We start from the raw sequence: 22918 nt of genomic DNA, 5'->3' as shown, positions 1-22918 counted from the left end.
TAGATAATCTCAAAAGTCTAGTTCCCTCCCAGTGATAATTTGGGGTGTGGTGGTGATGATATTGGGAGGAAAGATCCATTGCCAAGGACGCATGTTAAGGAAAGCTTCCCTCTAAATTACAGATTGATGACAAACAGCTTCGGGGTTATTTGTCTGAGCTTCGCCCAGTGACAGTCATGTTTGTGAACCTGATGTTTAAGGACCAAGATAAAGCAGAAGTTATAGGCTCAGCTATTCAGGATGCCTGCGTGCACATTAATTCTGTCCTGAGGGTCTTCCAAGGCCAAATCAACAAAGTCTTCATGTTTGATAAGGTAAATTTCCCATACTAAAGATGTGGAAACCTACCAATAATTTAAGATTAGCATTACGTCCATGGACAGGGGAGAAAGAGAAGGAATAGACACATTTAACCTAGAACCATCAGTCTTTATTTATAGCATAATAACAGTAGATGTGGCGCTCAATGTGTGCTAGGCATTGTTCTCTGCACTTTTACATATATTACTTCTTTCTTCACATGCCTGCTCTAAGTGATAGGTATTGTTGTTATTGTCCCCATTTTACAGATGAGGGTGTTTAGGTAAAGCTAAGGATAGTGAGACAAAATAAGATTAAGTGGCGGACTGGATTTCAAACCCAGGTATTGTGCCTTCTTGGTCTGTGCTCTTAACCACTGTATTCAACTAGCTTTCACTATATGTACATACATCTGGAATCCAGGGTATAATGAGTCTCCCAGAGATTTTTAGGTCAGTCTTCTAGTAACCATCATACCCTAGAAGCTGAAATTTCCTATAATCTACATCTGCCTTATGTACACTTCCAGTTCCCCTTTCAGTTCCTTAATTGAGATGGGGTGGGGGTGTCACCTTTAGCGCTCAGTGTTTTCAACCTGCTCTTCATCTGTTCAGAGAAAAATGATGTGATAGATTATCATAGTAGTGCTCATGAGAATTGATTTCACCGTCTCAGGTGTTTTTGTATTGTAAGAGCAGACCACTTAATTACTGCTCCACACTCATTCACTCACTAATTAAAAAAACACAGTGAGCATTGGTAGCGACGGAAAGCTAGGGCTGGGCTGCAGAGGTGAGAAACTCTCACAGGTTGTCACAGAGCCAGGCAGAAATAATTAATTTTTGTACAAAAAATACTCTGTTCTGTGGGAGTTCTGAGGCAACGGAGACCTCCAGTCCAGTGTAGTCTGATACTTTCTTCCATATTCATTCATGAGTATCATCAGAAAAGAGCATAGACCCAAGAGAACAGTTTTGAGTGTCTTGCAGATACTCCAGACAATTCCTGGAGAGACAGTTCCTGGCTCCCACAGTTCCCAGCTGTGTGTCCTTAGCAAGTCATTGAACTTCTCTGAGACTTAGTTTGTTCCTATTTATTTTGTATAAAAATAGGGACATTATTTAAATGAGGATAGCATTTGCCTAAAATGATTGTTGAAAGTTTTAAAAAAATATATGTGTGAAGCGCCTGTTGTGATGCTTAGTTCAAGGCAACTCAGCAGATGAGGGCTGCTGGTCTCACTGCAGCATGAGATCTTGCCAATCCACCAGGCAAAGCAAACCCACCAGTGCCCCAAAGGGGCTACCCTCTAGTCTGTTCACAGACCTGGATTCAGGGCTATGCCCCCCAACTCCCTGTCCCACCAATGTCACAACAGAACCTAGTGCCAATTAGAATCTGACTCTTAGATTGGAGAAGGAAATGGCAACCCACTTTAGTGTTCTTGCCTAGAAATTCCATGGACTGAGGATCCTGGTGGGCTACAGTCCATGGGGTCACAAAGGGTCAGACACGAGTGTGCAACTGAGCACACTTAGTCAGCTGGGCTTCCCAGGTGGCTCAGTGGTAAAGAGTCTGCCTGCTAAAGCAGGAGATACAGGAGACGCAGGTTTGATCCCCCCTAGAAGAGGAAATGGCAACTCACTCCAGTATTCTTGCCTGGAAAATCTTGTGGACAGAGGAGCCTGGCAGGCAAAGAATCAGACATGACTTAGTGACTAAGCATGTACTTGGTCAGATTCTTTTTGGAGAGGGTTGAAGAAACTGAGGCATTTTACTGTTCTTCTGCATTTTATCAGGATATAACATACATAGACTCAAATTTTTACCCCATTGACTTTTATTCACTATGCACTATTTTCTTACAGAAAACAGCATCTGAAGTCATTTTTTAAGGGACTAATAGTGAAAGTGCCAAACTTCAGAGTTTACTGTCTCTTTGAAAGAGTTAACTTTTTGCCAAGAAAAAATACTCCCAGGTTAAGCCTTTATCCTCAAGAAAAATGAATAATAACAATATCTGAAGAGAACTTTAGAGTTAATGAGGTGCCTGTGTATATATGTAAATATAACATACTAATTTTTCAGTAACATAACCAACCTCAGCAAGTCTAAGTTTTACTTGTATTTAGATTGATAAACTGAAGTTCATAGAGTGTGATTGATTTGTCCAAGCTTCCACACTTGGGAAGTGGCATGAGAACACATATTTTCTGATCCCAGACCTGGTACCTTTTGCTCTGTGCTGCTTTTGGACTTAAACTTAGGACTTTGCAACCTAAGACCTTGGCTACAGTAGAGAGTAGACAGGAGGAGTACACTCTCAGGTTCTAACCTTGCTGTTGATGATGCAAGAGAAGTTATATAATGTTTGAAAGTGAAAGTGAAGTAGCTCAGTCATGTCCGACTCTCTGCAGCCCCATGGACTGTAGCCTACCAGGCTCCTCTGTCCATGGGATTTTCCAGGCAAGAGTACTGGAGTGGGTTGCCATTTCCTTCTCCAGGGGATCTTCCCGACCCAGGGACTGAACCCAGGTCTCCCGCACTGTAGGCAGACGCTTTACCCATCTGAGCTACCAGAGAAGACATTGAAATAGGTATATATTTGATGAAATTTGTTTCAGAGAGTGAAAATTGTTGCCCGTCCTCCACTGGGTGATCTAAATGGTCCAGCTTAAAACTATCTGTCCACCGGTTGTGTTTGCTGCCTCTCTCCCTCACAGGGCTGCTCTTTTCTCTGTGTCTTTGGTTTTCCTGGGGAAAAGGCACCTGATGAAGTCACTCATGCCTTGGAGAGCGCTGTGGATATATTTGACTTCTGCTCTCAGGTCCACAAAATCCGGTAAGTGTTGACCTGATTCCATCTGATTCCTGACTCTGTTGTAGGATATGGGGAGACAGGACAAGGGTCAGGGAAGAGGAAGGTGGGAGACTGTCTTTCTGTCTACATTCATTATTTACTGAATGTACAGGTAGGGTGAGCAAACCCAGCCCTGATGCAGTCAGACGGGGGGATGGTCAAGGCCAGGTAGAGACAGGATACTCCTAACAAATTCAAGTGTACCACAGAGGGTCTAACTGGGTTGTCTCTCTATACTTCTGACTTGCTTCCTGGGAGAGGTCATATTCCAAACTATGTTGGAGACCTGAGATGATTTTTAATAACTAGGAGATAAAGTAAGTACTAGGGCTTCCTCATAGCTCAGTCGGTAAAGAGTCTGCCTGCAATGCAGGAGACCCAGGTTTGACTCCTGGATTGGGAAGATCCCCTGGAGAAGGAAATGGCAACCCACTCCAGTATTCTTGCCTGAAGAATCCCCTGGGTAGAGGAGCCTGGCAGGCTACAGTCCATGGGGTTGCAAGAGTCGGACATGACTTAGTGACTAAACCACCACCACCACCAAAGTAAATACTAGGATTGGAAATTTATATATTGATCTGGTCTCAAGATGATCCACTAAGTAAAATTATTAAGATGATGTTAAGATTTTTGACCCTGGCTGTCCAAGAGCCCAGTGCCCTTAGGCTCCCCCTGTATACCCCAATAATCCTGACTTGTGGCCCACTCCGGTCTACTCCAACAGGTACCACCCTTTGCCCTGAATATTCCATCTTCTCAGCCTCTAGTCATCTGTATATGCAACCATCTTCATGCATTAGAAAAGTTAGCTTTTGATGTCACCCAGTTATTTCCTTTCGAAAAAATGACTTAGTTCTTTCTAGCAATCACAAAAGATAGTTAATTTTTTTTTTAACAACTACAATCATTCTACATTGAAAGTCCATTGGGGTGATGAGATTATTTTCCAGAAAAATAGCTCAGATGAATACTTAAAAGTAGCAGAAAAGTGAACTGAGTTATCACTTCTAAGAACTTAGTTCTCTGTGTCAAACTGCCCTTCCTTTTTCCCTCCAGGCCATGTACAATGGCCCTAACCTAACTACAAAGGGAAGAGTGTTCTTTTTTGAAAACTCTTTCCTACCCCGCCCCCACCCCATTCTTCACCCTGTCCCCACCCTCCCTGCCTTCTGTGTGTTCATTGTCTTTATCCCTTTCCCCACAACTCTCTTTCTCTTTCTCCCCGGAGCCAGCACTGTTTCCATTGGCGTGACCAGCGGGATTGTCTTCTGTGGAATCGTTGGACACTCTGTGAGGCACGAGTATACAGGTGTGCTGAACTAGCTTATGTAGATCTTTCTTTCAGTAGGCGTTGTGCCTTGCCACTGAACTGGGTGGGAGAAAGGACAAAAGTTAGCCAGACGTGGACCTTGTGCTCAAAGGTTTACAGTCTTCCAGGTGAAACCAAGCCATATCGGTTGGTCCCTGGACAGCTCAATGAGTAAAAAATGTGTATTTCTGGGTCTATGATTGAGTATAAGAAATATGCAGTCTTTAGAGGGGAACCGTGGTAGGCCATGCTTCCCTGGTGGCTCAGATCGTAAAGAATCCACCTGCAATGAAGGAAACCTGGGTTCGATCCCTAGGTTGGGAAGATCCCCTGGAGGAGGGCATGGCAACCCACTCCAATATTCTTGCCTGGAGAATCCTCATGGACAGAGGAGCCTGGTAGGTTACAATTCATGGGGTCACGAAAGAGTTGGACACAACTGAGTGACTAAGCACACACACACAAATGGGAGGCCATAAGCTCAGGGAATGGTGGGCCTTTATGTTGATTTCCTGTTAACATTAAACAATTACTCCTTTTAATTCCTGGGATAGATGAGGACTGATTCTTAAAATAATGAATATTGGCATTACTGAAAAATGGCACTAATCTCAAAAGTAAGTAGATGTTATCTCAAGATTTCACTGTTCTTTCCTGTTCAATCCTATTAGGGTTTTAAATGCTCAGAAATAATACATTTAAAATACTGCATATATGTATAAAACACTGAAACAATTATGTCTGAAGTATTACAACTCTGAGATTTTCTTCAAAATAATACAAGGTGGAGAGTAGATGGTTAATGGTTTGGGGGCCTGGGTAATAGATGTATAGACTCATGATACCATGCTTTATTGTATGGTCAAATTTCCCCATAATAAACTGGCTTTAAAAAATGAATATCTTAATCAGGGGTATTCAAGTTTATCTCAAAGTACAACATTTAATACTTAATTGAGGGCTTACTAGCAGCCTAGCACTTCACAAAGTTCTTTTATGTGTATTAACTTATTAATCTCCATAAACTACCCTCTGAAAGAAGTACTGTTATCAACCCCACTTTACAAATTAGAAAACTAAGGCATGGAAGAGTTTGAATATTTTGCCTGAGTAATTTATGCATAGCAGAGGTAGAACTTAGATCCAAACCTGCACAGCCTGGTTGCAGAGTCTGTGCACTGCAGTGTATTACCTTTAGAAATATCCCCTAAATGAATCCTACAGTTCACACCCCTTCCAGTCTTATTTACTTACTCTTACAAAATCAAATGAAAGCTCATGCACAGAACATACAGACCCAATTTTGTGCCTCCTTTGGAAGTCAGGGGTCCGTGTCCAAGCTTACGTATATCTATCTTAAATAGCAGAAGACCAACTATACCTCATCTGAGAGCCCTCAGGCCGTGCTCACCATCCCGCTTAAGAGATCCTCTCCATATTCAAGGCCCTTCTAATCCTTGAGCAGATCATCCCCTTAACCTCTCAGATGGCTAGTTAATTCCTGGTATATTCTAAAATGGGGTTTAGTCACTAAGTTATATTATCCAACGCTTATAGCCGTTGGATATATGCTATACATATCCATGGGCTATAGCCGGCCAGACTCCTGTCCATGGGATTTCCTAGGCAAAAATACTGGAGTGGATTGCCATTTCCTTCTCCAGGGGATCTTCCAAACCTAGGAATTGAATCCAGATCTTCTACATTGCAGGCAGATTCTTTACTGACTGAGCTATGAGGGAAGCCATTGGCTAAACCTGGGTAGTTGAAGGTGAGATTGCTGTGTCATCTGTGAAGGCAAATGGAGTAAAGGGTAAAAATGCCATCTGAGGACGATATGCCTTGGATTACACTGAGTTCAATGGCTGTTTTCTCCTTGTTCTTTGCCTTTCTCTCTTCTTCCTATTATAGTCATTGGTCAGAAAGTCAACATAGCTGCCAGAATGATGATGTACTATCCAGGAATCGTGACCTGTGACTCTGTCACCTACAATGGCAGCAACCTACCAGCCTACTTTTTTAAAGAGCTTCCAAAGAAAGTCATGAAAGGTGTTGCAGATTCTGGACCAGTGTATCAGTGTTTGGGCCTTAATGAGAAAGTGTGAGTGTGGGACATTGACCTTGCAGTACTTTTTAGTAAAGAAGTGGGAGAATTATGATAGCAAAAACAGTAGGTCACCAATTTCAGATTTGAAGCCATTTCAGAAAATTAAAATCTAGTCCTTCCTAGGCCAAAACCGAGATTTCAAATTCCTTCATCTTCCTCCCTCCCACTGATAGTGTAACACGCTGGAAGATGCCAGTCTACTGTCAGTTTTCAGACTATGATGGTTATTTATCAAAGGTTGTACAAAAAGAAGAGAGAGTCTTCTCATTTGAGTATCTCTTTGGACTCAGAAGAACCCAATCACCAACCATTAACTATTGATCACTTCAACTGTGTGTTCAGGCATTGATAGGGATTACTCCTCTTCCAGGTGCTTAGTGACACACATTCTCCCAAAGTCCAGTTTGGGCTCACTTAGGAGCTGAAAATCCCTCAGTATCTTCCAGTCATTTTCACAATATGTTCAAATTCCTTGCAATGACACACAAAGTAACCACCGGCCTTTCCTACCTTATCTCCTCCTGTGTCCCTTCCTCCGGGGGTGTCTAAGGGGATTAGCCTCTCTTTCATTCATTCCATCCCCAGTCTACTAGGAAAACTGCAGTCAATTTTTGAAATCCAGCTCAAGGATCTATTCCTTTCTAAAGCTGCCTCTGAAAGCTACCCAATCCCAAGTCCAACGGTTTAGCTCTTTCCTCCTCTGTGTAACTCTGTAGCACATTAGAACACTCAAAATAACCACTGACTCAGTGTGCTTTTCACTTCCTGCACTGGGAGCTTTTTGAGGATAGTGATTATTTTTTGTTCTTTCTTATATCCCCAATGCTTGGTAGGCATCAATAATGATGAATAAATGAATGAACAGCATGGGAAGCTCTATATAGTAGTGCTTGGTGGATGGAAAGTGCAAAGGTATTATTCCTTACATTAGCAAGCTAGAATCTAGGTCTTAAAGGGTCAGATAATAGAATTAGGGCTGTAATTGGTTCAGTGAGTCTTTACTATTCATCTTTGTATTCCCAGGGCTCAACACTGTTCTTGGCATGTGTAGATCATCAATAAAATGCTGTTTGAATAAATAAATGAATAATAATATTTTGTGAGCCCTTATTAAATATTAGGGACTTTACCTCAATATCAACTGTATGAGGTAGAAACAAACTAATATTAACTCCATTTTATAAATTTAAAAATGGAGACTCAGAGATTTGTTAGATGACTTGTCCATAGTCATACATCTAGTAATTCGTGGAGCCACATTGCTTTCAGATGCCACAGTAATGCTGCATTATAGTTAACCTGGAGAAGGAAATGGCAATCCACTCCAGTACTCTTGCCTGGAGAATCCCATGGACAGAGGAGCCTGGTGGGCTACAGTCCCTGGAGTCACAAAGAGTCAGACATGACTGAGCGCCTAAGTGCATAGTCAACCACAAAATCTCAGTGGTATACAATAGTACATTTTTATTTATCTCATGAATATGTGGGGTTCAGTTGCTCTTGGCTGGATTTGGCTGATCTTGCCTAGGCTTGTTCATATGCCTGGGGTTGAGCAGGTTATCATCCAGGATGGCTTCAGACAGGATAACTGGGAATTGTGGCTGACATAACTGGGACAGTGACTCTATGTACCTTATATTGGGCTAGCCCAGGCATGTAGTCATGGCAATATCAGAAGAGCAAGAAAGAGCAAGTCTAATGCACAAACATTTTTCAAACCTCTGTGTCATGTTTGTTAACATCCCATGGGCCAAAATGTCCACAAGGATGAGCCCAGGATGGGAGGACACTGCAAGGGCATAGATGCAAGTACGGTTGAAGAAGTGGAGCCATTAATGCAGTCAGTCTACCATAGAAACACTGTTTCTGAACTACCAGGACTATGTGATCCTGAAACCTGCCCTCTTTTTCGTTTCTCTATACCATCTCTGAAAATAAGAGACTATAGAAATACACATACAAATATGAACAGGGCCTGTTTCCTGTCCTGAAATCCAATGGGGAAGACAACATACACAAAATTAGCGTTATTGGATACTTCAGTATGTGCTATAATACAAAGGCGTAACAAAATATTTAGTATGATCGTATAGACAAGGGAATGAGTCATTTGTTGAAAAAGTCATTTGTTTAAGAGATGATATTATGCAGTAGACAAGCATATGCCCCTGATCCTAGTTTTAGATATTGACTCTGTCAGTATCCTCTGTCACCACTAACCATGGGATCTTGTTCATGTTAAACTCTCTGTACCTCAGTTTTCTCATTTGTAAAATGGACATAATAATAATAATACCTTTTAATCAGCTTTTTGTCTGGAGTAAAGAAAATGATTATGTAAAGCACTTGAAAGTGCCAGGCACATAGCATGTGTTCCACAAAGATGAGCTATTATTGTTTGAGCAATTGGTAGAATCTTTCTGTGCTGGGAGACGATACAACACATCTAACTTTATTGGGTCCCCTACTGAGTGTCTGGTTTCCCTGGAAGAGGGTCAGTTCTACCAATGCAGACTCAACAAGCATTTTTTGAACAACATATCAGGCTCTGTGGTAAAGGCAGCTACGTAAGTTGTTTGGAGACTCTATTACCAGGTAAGAACTTTGTTCCCTTCCTCTTGGCATCTGCACCCCTTGAGTCAGGGGACAGACTCCTGTTAGAGATTGGAAAGGAGGCTTTCTGGGAACTAAGAGCTAGTCCCTCTGGCTTTCAATATTTCCCTATTTTGACACTAACATCTTTTTTTTTTTTCCTCTCTTCAGCATGTTTGGGATGGCATACCTCATCTGCAACAGAAATGAGCGTTACCCTTTGCTGGGTAGGTAGTGGGCCTTGATTTCTAAACCTCTTTATTGAACTATAACATGACATACAGAAAAGTACACCAATAATAAATCCTCAGCTTAGTGAATTTTCACAAAATGAACATATAATCACCATCCAGGCCAAGGAATTAACAAAGGAAAAAAAAAAATAGCAGTACTCTGGAAGCCCTCAAATGCTTTATTCCTCTCCCTTTAAATTACTTCAGTTCAGTTCAGTTCAGTTGCTCAGTTGTGTCTGACTCCTTACAACCCCATGGGCTGCAGCACGCCAGGCTTCCCTGTCCATCATCCACTCACCACCACCATCACCTAAATTACTTAGGCCTGTTCTTAAAATTTATATGAATGAAATCCTACATTGCATAGTTACATAAGCCTTCTTTTAGTCAACATTATGTTGTGAAATTCACCCATATTATTGGCTGTATCTATAATTCATTCATTTTCATTGCTATGTAGTAGAGTTGGCCCTCTGTATCGGCAGTGTCAGCATCCACAGATTCAAACAACCACAAAGCAAAAATACCTTTTTTAAGAAAATTCCAAAAAGCTAAACTTGAATTTGTTGCACACAAGCAACTATTCATGTTGCATTTACATTGTATTTGCTATTACAATTCATCTAGAGATGATTTAAAATATACAGAGGATATGTGTAGATTATATGCAAATACGCCATTTTCTATAAGGGACTTGAGCATCTGTGGATTTTGTATCCTTGGGGGTCCTGGAACCTATTTCCTGTGGGATACAGAGAGATGACTATATTCCATTTTATAAATATACAACAATGTATTCCTTCTGTATTTGTACATTTGAGTTGTTTCCAGTTTGGGTTCATATGAATAATACTGCCGTAAAAAGTTTTGTATAAATCTTATGATGAACATATGTTTGCATTTCTGCTGTTGGGTATATATATGTATGCTGCTGCTGCTGCTAAGTCGCTTTAGTCGTGTCCGACTCTGTGCGACCCCATAGATGGCAGCCCACCAGGCTCCCCCATCCCTGGGATTCTCTAGGCAAGAACGCTGGAGTGGGTTGCCATTTCCTTCTCCAATGCATGAAAGTGAAAAGTGAAAGTGAAGTCACTCAGTCATGTCTGACGCGTAGCGACCCCAAGGACTGCAGCCTACCAGGCTCCTCCATCCATGGGATTTTCCAGTCAAGAGTACTGGAGTGGGGTGCCATTGCCTTCTCCAATATATATGTATATATAGGTGATATTGTTGCAAAAGGTACAGTTTTGGTAGATGACGCCAAATAATTTTCTAAAATGGTTGTTTGATTATACTCTGACCGATAGTATTACAAATGTTCTATTTGTTTTTCATTCTTACCAACAACTTAGTTTTATCAGTCTTTGTACTTTTAATAATTCTTTTGGTATTATAGTGGTGTATCATGTGGTTTCCATCTATTCCAACCCTGATGTGGTTGAGCGCCTTTTCCAAATATTTATTGGCCATTTGGAAATCATCTTTTATAAAACAGACACTTTTGTCTATATAAGATCTTCTGTTTATTTTTCAGTTGGGTTGTATGTTTTTATAGATGTGTTGGAATTATATATTCTGAAAATAAGTCCATTTGTTTTTACTCTATGTAACTTTTCCCATTCTGTACTTGCCTTTTTATTCTATTAGTGATATAATTAATGAACACAATTTTTTTTATTTTAATGAAATCCATCTTACTAGTCTTTTCCTCTGTAGTTAGTGCTTTTGTACACTGTTTGTGAAATCTTTCCTCACCCACAAATCATGAAGATACTTTCCTACATTCTCTTCTAGAAATTTTGTTTTAGCTTTTACTTTTAGAGCTGTGACCCAACTGGCAGTGATGTTTTTGTACTTCTTGGTAAAAGGGACCCTATCATAAGAAAGCTAACTCAAGACTAGACAGGGAAGTAGACATAAAATGAGGTAAAGAGACCGACGTGCAGCTTGGCCTGCGGATGCTGAAGGCCGCCGTTTCTAATAATGGCTTGTAGTTTCCTTCTGTCAGAAGGAATAATGGTTTGTAATTTCCTTCTGTTAGACCTGAGCATACCTAAAAGTATCATTATAAATTAAATCCTGGTCATATCTGTGTTAGGGGAATTAAGAGGAGGCTCTGCCCACTTTGGTGGGGTGGGGGTGAGGGGCAGTATTAGGCCAGAATCTTGATGTCAGCATAGTCTAAAAGAAAGCAACAGTTCCAGAACAGCAAAGAGCACCCAAACCAGCAGTAATGCCTCACTTTCAGTGCATTCAGGTGGTTTTCAGAGTTTGCATGCACATCATTTCTTCCAAGTCCAGACCCCCAAACTCCTGAAGGCTCGAAAGGAGAGGGAGTGTCTACTCTCACCTTTCTCCAAGGCCTTACTTTCCATCCTAGGATATGCTTGTTGTGATCATGACTGATAGCAAATGGAAATCTTAACCCCCTTTCTACAAGGTTGAGGACTCAGTATGATGGACATACTAGAACACATTGGTATAATATTTATATATTTTGCAGCTGGTCTAGTTGCCTTTTTGCCCTGATTTCACCAGAATAAGATAAAAAACCAGGCCTATATATCGTTCCTTAAAGCTGTAAGCAAAAACAGACTGTCTGAGGTTAGCAGGATGGAAAGTACTCTTAGAAGAGCTCCTGTACAAGAACTTCTATATGCACACTGACAACAAAACTAACATGAACAAAAAGTGTTTTTCAAGGGTCAAAAATGCATACAATACTCTCAGATATTAGGACTTTGTTTAAATAGAAACAAGGCACGCATACTTCAAGTCAAGAGGTCCTCATTTCAGAACCCAACTAAAGAAAGAATTCAGAAGTTCTTACCTCTATGTATTGTATACAAATAGAACACAAAAGGCTAGAAGAGTGCTCTGCGGCCTTCTGGACCTTATCGTCTGAGTTCTTGTGTAAACTTTAAGCCAAAGAAGTGAAGTGAAAGTGAAGTCACTCAGTTGTGTCCAACTGTTTTGCGACCCCATGGACTGTAGCCTACCAGGCTCCAAGGAAGAGTACTACACATCTCATAAAACCAAATTCAAATGCATTTTCAGAAAGGAAATGTTTCATCTAAAAGAAGCAGGATGGTCTACAGGGTAGTTCTCACTAAATCTTACCCAGAAATTTACATTACCAAATAAACATGTAAGCTTCTTTGTATGAAATTCTAAACTTAGAGTAGTGGTCTTGGTTTTCAATAGATTTTAAATAACACTTGGGTATGTATTAATTCTATCTATGGGGGGGAGGGGAGGAAGGCACTCCGCAGTAATCAGTCCATCAAAGAAGGAAGAGTCAGCCCTTATTTGTTCTCTAGCTCTTTTCACAAGAACAACCCCACAAGAGACTGAGCCAGACTTGCCTGTGACTGTGCAGGAGTCTCCAATGGAGGCATGGATCGACAGTGGCCTGCTGCAGGGCCAGGGGCACTGACTCCAACAGTCCTGGGAGCAGGGGCATACTGACATAAGTCCTTCTGAAGGAGGTTGCCATTACCACCATTACCCCTATGATAGTTTGGCCTCAGGCCAAACTACAGGGAGGGAACATAGTCCCACCCATCAGCAGAAAATTAGAGTAAAGATTTACCAAGCAAGGCCCCACATGTCAGAGCAAGACCCAGTTTGCCCCTCAGCCAGTCCCTCCCATCAGGAAACTTCCATAAGCCTCTTATCCTTCTCCATCAGAGGGCAGATAGAATGAAAACCACAATCACAGAAAACTAACCAAACTGATCACGTGGATCACAGCCTTGTCTAACTCAGTGAAACTATGAACTATGCTGTGTAGGGCCACCTAAGATGGACAGGTCATGGTGGAGAGTTTTGATGAAACGTGGTCCACTGGAAAAGGGAATGGCAAACTACTTCAGCATTCTTGCCTTGAGAACCCCATGAACAGTATGAAAAGGGAAAAATATATGACACTGAAAGATGAACTCCCCAGGTCGGTAGGTGCCCAATGTGCTACTGGAGAAGAGTGAAGAAAAGCTCCAGAGGAATGAAGAGGCTAAACCAACGTGGAAACAACGCCCAGATGTGGATCTGTCTAGTAGTGAAAGTAAAGTCCAACGCTGTAAAGAACAATATTGCATATTAGGTCTATCAAGATAAATTGGAAGTGGCCAAACAGGAGATGGCAAGAGTGAACATCGGAAATTTTAGGAGTCAGTGAACTAAAATGGACTGGAATGGGCAAATTTAACTCAGATGACCATTATATCTACTACTGTGGGCAAGAATCTTTTAGAAGATATGGAGTAGCCCTCAGAGTCAACAAAAGAGTTTGAAGTGCTGTACTTGGGTGCAGTCTCAAAAATGACGGAATGATCTCTGCTCGTTTCCAAGGCAAACCATTCAATATAATAGTAATCCCCATCTATGCCCCAACCACTAATGCCAAAGAAGCTGAAGTTGAACGGTTCTATGAAGACCTGTGAGACCTTCTAGAACTAACACCAAAAAAGATGTCCTTTTCATCATAGGGAACTGGAATGCAAATGTAGGAAGTCAAGAGATACCTGAAGTAACAGGCAAGTTTGGCCTTGGAATACAAAAATGAAGCAGGGCAAAGGCTAACAGTTTTGCCAAGAGGATGCACATGTCATAGCAAACACCCTCTTCCAGCAACACAAGAGATGGCTCTACACATGGACATCACCAGATGGTCAATACTGAAATCAAATTGATTCTATTATTTGCAGCTGAGGATGGAGAAACTCTACATAAGCAGCTAAAACAACATCAGGAGCTTACTGTTGCTCAGATCATGAACTCTTTATTGTAAATTCAGATTTAAATTGAACAAAGTAGAGAAAACCATTAGACCATTCAGTTCAGTTCAGTTGCTCAGTTGTATCCAACTCTCTGCGACCCCGTGGACTGCAGCACTCCAGGCCTCCCTGTCCATCACTAACTCCTGGAGTTTACTCAAACTCATGTCCATTTAGTCGGTGAGGCTATCCAACCATCTCATTCTCTGTTGTCCCCTTCTCCTCTTGCCTTCAATCTTTCCCAACATCAAGGTCTTTTCAAATGAGTCAGTTCTTTGCACAGGTGGCTAAAGTATTGGAGTTTCACCTTCAACATCAGTCCTTCCAATAAACATTCAGGATTGATCTCCTTTAGGATGGACTGGTTGGATCTCCTTGCAGTCCAAGGGACTCTCAAGAGTCTTCTCCAACACCACAGTTCAAAAGCTCAATTCTTCAGTGCTCAGCTTTCTTTATAGTCCAACTCTCCCATCCATACATGACTACTGAAAAAAGCATAGCCTTGACTAGACGGACCTTTGTTGGCAAAGTAATGTCTCTACTTTTTAATATGCTGTCTAGTTTGGTCATAACTTTCCTTCCAAGGACCAAGCATCTTTTGATTTCATGGCTACAGTCACCATCTCCAGTGATTTTGAAGCCCAAGAAAATAAAATCTGACACTGTTTCCACTGTTTCCCATCTATTTCCCATGAAGTGATGGGACCAGATGCCATTGTCTTAGTTTTCTGAATGTTGAGCTTTAAGCCAACTTTTTCATTCTCCACTTTCACTTCCATCAAGAGGCTCTTTAGTTCTTCTTCACTTTCTGCCGTAAGGGTAGTGTCATCTGCATATCTGAGGTTATTGATATTTCTCCCAGCAATCCTGATTCCAGCTTGTGCTTTATCCATCCCAGCATTTCTCATGATGTACCCTGCATATAAGTTAAATAAGCAGGGTGACAATATATAGCCTTGACATACTCCTTTTCCAATTTGGAACCAGTCTGATGTTCCATGTCCAGTTCTAACTCTTGCTTCCTGACCTGCATACAGATTTCTCAAGAGACAGGTCAGGTGGTCTGGTATGCCCATCTCTTTCAGAATTTTCCACTGGAGAAGGGAATGGCAAACCACTTCAGTTATCTTGCCTTGAGAATCCCATGAACAGATCATTCAGGTATGACCTAAATCAAATCCCTTACGATTCTACAGTGGAAGTCACAAATAGATTCAACGGATTAGATCTGATAGAGTGCCTGAAGAACTATGGATGGAGGTTCGTGACATTGTATAGAAGGTGGTAATCAAAACCATCCTCAGGAAAGAGAAAGGCAAAAAGGCAAAATGGTTGTTTGAGGAGGCCTTACAGATAGCTAAGAAAAGAAGAGGAAGGCAAAGAGAAAAGGAAAGATATACCCATTTGAATGCAGAGTTCCAAAGAACAAAAGGAGAAATGAGAAAGTCTTCTAAGTGATCAGTGCAAAGAAATAGAGGAAAACAACAGAATGGGAAAGACTAGAGACCTCTTCAAGAAAACTAGAGATACTAAGGGAATATTTCATGCAAAGATGGGCACAATAAAGGACAGAAACAGTATGGACCTAACAGAAGCAGAATATATTAAGATGTGGCAAGAATAACAGAACTATACAAAAAATATCTTCATTACCCAGATAACCACAATGGTGTGATCACTCACCTAGAACCAGAAATCCTGGAGTGTGAAGTCAAGAGGGCCTTAGGAAGCCACACTGTGAACAAAGCTAGTGGAGTTGATGGAATTCCAGCTGAGCGGTTTCAATCCTAAAAAAATGAGGCTGTGAAAGTGCTGCACTCAATATACCAGCAAATTTGGAAAATTCAGCAGTGGCCACAGGACTGGAAAATGTGAAAAATTTTCATTCCAATCCCAAAGAAGGGCAATGCCAAAGAGTGTTCAAACTACCACACAATTGCACTCATGTCACGCTCTAGCAAAGTGATGCTCAAAATTCTTCAAGTAAGGCTTCATGAACAGAGAAATTCCAGATGTTCAAGCTAGATTTAGAAAAAGAGGAGGAACCAGAGATCAAATGCCAATATCCATTGGATCATAGGAAAAAAAAAAAAGAATTCTGGAAAAACATCTACTTGTGCTTCATTGACTACACTAAAGCCTTTGACTCTGTGGATCACAACAAACTGTGGGAAATTCTTTAAAAAATGGGAATACCAGACCACCTTACCTGCCTTCTGCAAAACCTGTATATAGGTCAAGAAGCAACAGCTAGAACAGGACATGGAACAATGGACTGGTTCAAAATTGGAAAAAGAGTACGTCAAGGTTGTCTATTGTCACTCTGCTTATTTAACTTAAAAGCAGAATACATCATGCGAAATGCTGGACTGGAAGAAACAAAAGCTGGAATCAAGATTGCTGGGAGAAATATTAATAACCTCAGATATGCAGATGACACCTCCCTATGGCAGAAAGCAAAGAGGAACTGAAGAGCCTTTTGATGAAAGTGAAAGAGGAGAATCAAAAAGCTGGCTTAAAACTCAACATTCAGAAAACTAAGATCATGGCATCCAGTCCCATCACTTCATGGCAAATAGATGGGGAAGCAATGGAAACAGTAACAGACTATTTTCTTGGGCTCTAAAATCACTGCAGATGGTGACTGTAGCCATGAAATTAAAAGATGCTTGCTTCTTGAAAGAAAAGCTATGAGCAACCTAGACAGTATATTAAATAGCAGAGACATTACTTTGCCAACAAAGATCTGTCTAGTGAAGGCTATGGTTTTTCCAGTAGTCATGTATGAATGTGAGAGCTGGACCATAAAGAAGGCTGAGCACTGAAGAACTAATGCTTTTGAACTGTGGTGTTGGAGAAGACTCTTGAGAGTCCCTTGGACTGCAAGGAGATCAAACCAGTCAATCCTAAAGGACAGCAATCCTGAACATTCATTGGAAGGACCAATGCTGAAGCTGAAGCTCCATCAGCTTCGCCACCTGATGAAAAGAACTGACTCATTAGAAAAAGACCCTGATGCTGGGAAGGACTGAAGGCAGGAGGAGAAGGGGATGACAGAGGACGAGATGGTTGGATGGCATCATCGACTTGATGGACTTGAGTTTGAGCAATCTCCAGGAGTTGGTGATGGACAGGCAAGAGTGGAGTGCTGCAATCCGTGGGGTTGCAAAGAATTGGACATGACTGAGCAACTGAACAACAGCAACATGTTTCTGTGACTCCTTCTGTCCACCGAGGTTTCAAAGATGGTAGGCTGAGTTTGAGATTTCAGTCAGGGTATCCTGTTATTCATATTTAAAAACATAAGAAAAATAAGAATGATAGGGTTATAACCCAAGGTGACTTATTTTCCTTTTTTCTTTTTCTAATTTTTCTCTATTGTCTACAGTGAGCTTATGCTCGTTTTATAATCAGAAAAATGGTATAATTTATTTTTAAAATTTATATTGTTCTTATGATTAATCATATATATGAGGTTTTAAAAAAAATTGATTTTTTTTTTATCACTGGTAACTCTTCTTGTAGCCCTGGGTAAAGATAGTTTCTCATTTACAAAGAGTAAGTTTCCTTCACAGAATTAAAAGTAAAAATATTTTATCCATCCTGTACAACATGAGAACCTTAACTTTATAAATTGATTTCTTCATGTAATAAGCTATAGTTACTTCTAATGTGTTATAGAAAAAATAGAAAAAGGAAAAGAAAACAAGCATTAGGGTCAGATAACCCTGATTTAATTCCTAATTGTATATTCTAAGCAAATCTCAGTTTGCTACACTAAAATTAAATTGACATCATAGTGAACATTATAAGAATCCTTTCCCTCACAGCTTATGGGCATCAAAAAAACAAAACAAAACAAACAAACAAACAAACCTGTAAAACCACACTACTAACTGTAAAGTTCTAGCTGAAGATTAAAAAAAAAATTTAAAGTGCACAGGACCTCAAGAAACTCCATGAACAATGCCATGGAAATTCCAAGGGTATTCTTAGAAGCAGTATCACTGTGTGCTTTTTTATATCTCTAGACAATTTTATGTTGATTTGGTTTGCTCCCTTTTTGAAAAACAAAAATAACAGGACGTGAGGAGGAGATCAAATACTTCATGTGTACTATGAAGAAATTTTTGATGTCTAACTGCAGTCAAGTCCTGATGTATGAAGGAATAGCGGGATATGGAAAAAGTCAGATACTTGTGGAAATTGAGTACCTGGCCCAAGGTGAGAACCACAGGTGAGTGTCTTGCAATGACCACTTTTTTGTGGATCCAGAGAATCCTGACATCCTTAAGAATTTCATGTGTTTTAATGTTCCTCTCCTTTTATAGGTTGCCTCTTATAAACTACCCACAATCTATCAGTTATTATTGGGTATCATGCCCCTTATGCTAAATAAGTAACTAATGAGAAACATATTGAAGTGAGAAAATAAAAAGCTGGGTTGACCCCTTGAGATCCTAATTTAATGCCTGGAGAGGCTTGGATATCGATATTTTAAGTTTCCTAATGTTCAGACAGTTTGAGAACAAATGGTATAGATGCTGAAACCAAAGCTAGATTTGGTCTGAAGCAAATACATAAGCTTATCCTGTAGTTGGCAGGGAATCACTAGTTCAAATCACTGAGCCCTGAGAATGTGGTTAGAGAACGGAAGGCCTCTGGATTTTCCTTTGAAAGGCAGAGCTAATGTACTTGCCTCTTGCTATTTGTCTCTTTTCAAAGAAGGAATGTCATGGGAGCTGTCTTTGGGACAGCCTGTCTCATGGAGGTGAACAGTGTGGTATTCAATAACAGTGACGATAACCAAGACAATGGTAACTGTGTCACACATCCTCTCACCATCTAACATAAAGGCTTTATGGGGAAATTCTTTTTAGTCTTAGTTTTGGCTATGTTTCTACTCTGTTTAAATGTCAGGCCTGAGAGAGGCTAGTTTTTGAATGTATTTAACATTCCTGAGGGAATAATTCAAAATAACCAAAGACATTTTATTTATTCCATCACTTACTGAGTATTTATAGTACCCAAGTGTTGTATTAGTTTGCTAGAGCTACCGTGACAAAGCACCACAAACTAGATGGCTTAAACAACAGAAGTATATTGTCTCTGTATATAGGAGGACAGAAGTCTTAAGATCCTGGTGTCGTAAAGTTGGTTCCTTCCATCAGCTGTGAGGGACAATCCGTTTTGTCCCTCTTTCCTAGCTTCTGGTGGCTTGCTGGCGATCACTGGTATTCCTTGGCTTGTGGGAGCACTACGCCAATCTCTGCCTCCATTTTCACGTGATACTCTCCATGTGTGTTGTCTGTGTCCAAATTTCCCCCTTTCCCAAAAATACATTTAAAAACTCCCTCTGATTCCTGACTTTCTTATAAACAGGACTATTGCTATTGTGTTGACTAAGATCAGCTTCAATCAAAATTTTTATACCATCCAGATACTCATGGCCAATGTACTAGGTCTGGATACTTGCAAACATTATAAAGAGCGACAGACTAACCTTCAAAGTAAAGTCAAGTCACTGTTGGATGAAAAGTTCCATTGTCTCCTTAATGACATTTTCCATGTGCAGGTAACGAGCTGGTGTTTAGACTCCTGTGAGAAGTTGTTAAGGGGCAGTGAGGCCACCCCTCTGTCATGCTTTATGACACTGCATCTCTTTGGCTTTCATGATACTTTCCTTTTCTTATCTAGGGCATCCAAGGTGGTAAGGAAATGGCTCCCAATCCTTGAATGAACACCCACCTTCCTAAGATATATTGGTACCAGACTCAAGAAAATCCAGATAAACACCCACTGATTCATTTTTTTTTTTTCCCTCACCTTCCCATCCTAGGTATACTATACTAGCTAGAATCCCTCTGCTCCCAAAGGTGATTGCCAATGCAAAGATAAGAGTGTGCCGTGTTTTTTCTCATATCTATTAGATTCAATGACATAGAGTATTAGAGCTGGAAGAGATGTTATGAATTATCTAACATATGAGGATTTTAAGGCAGAGGACAGTAAAGTGAATTGCCAAAGACATACAACTAGTAGTTCCCTCTGCTATTTTCCAATACTCAATATTCTTATGATTTTTTATATAGTTCCCTATTTCACGAGAGGTTTCCAAGATGAGCACCATGAGAAAGCAAAAGCAGTTGGAGGCGTTGTTTATGAAGATCTTGGAGCAAGTAAGAGCGTCTATGGGTCAGATAATGGAGGGGAGGGGAGAAACTGGGCGTCTCACCACAAAGCCGGGTTGCCTCAAGAGTTCGGATTCCAATGACAAGAAGCTGTGAATTATGTGAAAGCTTTAACCCAAAGTGTTTCGTTGTCCTCCATCCTTCGAAACCTCAAGGTGAGAGTCTATTCAGAATTTAGTTGTATTTGAAAGGAGTCCTTTAACATTACTCCTGAGAGTTTGGCCTCTTCTTAAAACCAGTCCTCTTTTTTTCCCTCCCTCTGTATAAGAAGCAATCTATCAAACCAGATATGTATACAGGCTCTGCAGTCAGACTATAAGAGCTTGAGCCCTTAGGCCTATCATTTGCTACCTAGGTAAGCTTGATCAAATGACTCCACCTGTCCATGCTTTTACTTTATCTTCTATAAAGTGAAGAAATAATAGTACCCAGCTCACAGGGTTATAAAGTTTAAATGACTAGATTATGTGTAAAACACTTAGAATAGAGTCTCTTTTATTGAAGCCACTCAGCCAATGTTAACTTTTTCTCTCTGAGTAATATCATAACTGTGCATTATATGCGGGTGGTCACCAACTTTGTATCCCATCCCCTAGCTCTCTTATAAGCACCAGAACCATATTTCGAAGAACCTTCTGTGTATTCCACTTGGATATGGGGAATCATACCCAGTTCAGTGTCTAACACTAAATTCATTTTTTTCCCCTACTTCAGTACCCGATCTTCCTCATCCTGATCCTGACCTTTGATTTAGTTAATAACAAGTTCATTCACACATCATTCAAGTTACCTTTGCTACCTTCCTCACTATTTGCCACATCTGCATCTACTCTGCGGCCAAGTCCTACATGTCGACCTCAGACCGACTCTGAAAGCCTTCCATCCTGGGTTCCCCACTAGAGTTCAGGCTCTTTCTCTTCTGTTACTATAGCTTTCCAGCTCATCTCTGTGCGTCACACCTCTCCACGGCAATTCGTCCTCCATATAACTGCCAGAGTGTATGCAAATTGCTCCAGTCTCTGCTTTATACTAGTCAAACAAATCTCAATACTAATGAGATAAAAGCCAAAAGACTTTTTTTAACCTTGGAGAAATGCTACTCATCGTTCAGTGTCACCTCTTCAGTGAGAACTCCCCCAAATCACAAGGCATGACTAATTCCTCTCCCACTCTGCCTCTGTAACACTGTGAACATACTTCTTACTATGTTTTCCATACTGTATTGCAATTTGCTACTTAAATCTGTGTCTCTCTCCCTCAGGAGATTGTGGACTTCTTAAGGAGAGGGAGCCTCTTGTACATTTTTGTATCGCTATTGACCAGAAGAATGTTTGGCACATAATAAACAATTCAAGTTTGTGGCAATAAATGTACAATAGAACTTCCTTCTTCTCCACTGCAGGCAAATAAAGCCATATCAGTAACTTCTAAATGTCAGATTTTGAGGACTGTTTGCATCACAAATATCCAGGAAGCTTGATAAAATATATGTATTTATGAGTTCTATCTGAAACTGAAAAAGGCTTGGTTTGAGCCTAGGAATCTGTTTAGTTTGTTTTTAAAATTCCTCAGTGGTTCTGATCCAAATCTAGTTGGAAACTGTGACTAAAGCTGTGCTTTGACTCAGTGCTATGATGACAGTCTTTGGACCATTTACTATCAGTGTGATCTTGGGCAAGTGGCTTAACTTTTCTGTGCCTTAATTTTCTCAGTAAATGAGAGTCAATAGTGCCACCTCTGTAAACATTATGAAGATTTTTAATGAATTAATTTATGGAAGTGTATCACACAGTGCTGGGAACATAGTAGGTGCAGTGTAAATATTGGCTTTTATTCACATTAGATATGACCCAACTCAATCTATTAAAAAATTTTTTTTAATTTATTTGGCTGTTCTGTGTCTTAGTTGCAGCACACAGGATCTTCAGTCTTCACTGTGGCATGCAAGATCTTATAGTTGTGGCATGTGGGATCTAGTTCCCTGGCCAGGGATCAAACTGGGGCCCCTTGCATTGGGAGCAGAGAGTCTCAGCTGCTGGACCACCAGGGAGTCTTCAGTCCTCTTACTTTAAATCTATGGAAGCTGGGGCCAATGATGTACTATTGAATTCATGTGGGGATTTTGGTTCTTGCTTTACTCTCCTCAATTCACAAATAATTCACTGATAAGACCATTCTATGACTAAAACTCACATTCCTGTCTGCCCATAGATATTTTTAAAGATATGAGTTTTAAAGATATTAGTCAAATACAAAACAAAGCAATGGGATGCTAACCCCTATTCATTAAAATGTTCTCAGAGTCAGTGAAGAGCTTACAATCTGGTGACAGAACGTGTATGTGATAAGATAGGCTATATAATACTTCAGAATGTGTATGTGATATGACAGGCTTCGTCTTCTGAAATCTGGAAGTACCCTTCACTGCTTTGGTTTATAAAAACATGTAGAGGGAAAGAATTGCTTAACAATCACTTCTCAGAGGGAACCAAGAGAAGCCAAGAGTAGTCTGGAGCAGTAAGAATGGGAAAAGTTTTCTCCATTTAGATAT

General features: G+C 40.5%; 1 protein-coding gene across 1 annotated transcript in view; it reads left to right on the top strand.

Annotated features, from left to right (window-relative positions):
* ADCY10 (adenylate cyclase 10) overlaps positions 1-22918 on the top strand; it is an 89438-nt gene that overhangs the window by 8561 nt on the left and 57959 nt on the right. The window contains exons 4-11 of the mRNA XM_027977865.3: positions 123-314; positions 3024-3142; positions 4393-4469; positions 6381-6570; positions 9340-9395; positions 18260-18413; positions 19559-19751; positions 20269-20355. Coding sequence (XP_027833666.2) covers positions 123-314; positions 3024-3142; positions 4393-4469; positions 6381-6570; positions 9340-9395; positions 18260-18413; positions 19559-19751; positions 20269-20355 — 1068 coding nt within the window. The remainder of the gene's footprint in view (positions 1-122; positions 315-3023; positions 3143-4392; positions 4470-6380; positions 6571-9339; positions 9396-18259; positions 18414-19558; positions 19752-20268; positions 20356-22918) is intronic.

This window comes from Ovis aries, chromosome 1 (genome assembly GCF_016772045.2).
Source record: "Ovis aries strain OAR_USU_Benz2616 breed Rambouillet chromosome 1, ARS-UI_Ramb_v3.0, whole genome shotgun sequence".
Lineage (NCBI taxonomy): Eukaryota > Metazoa > Chordata > Mammalia > Artiodactyla > Bovidae > Ovis > Ovis aries.
The sequence above is the reverse complement of the archived record's forward strand: the minus strand, read 5'-3'. Positions and strand labels throughout refer to the sequence as shown.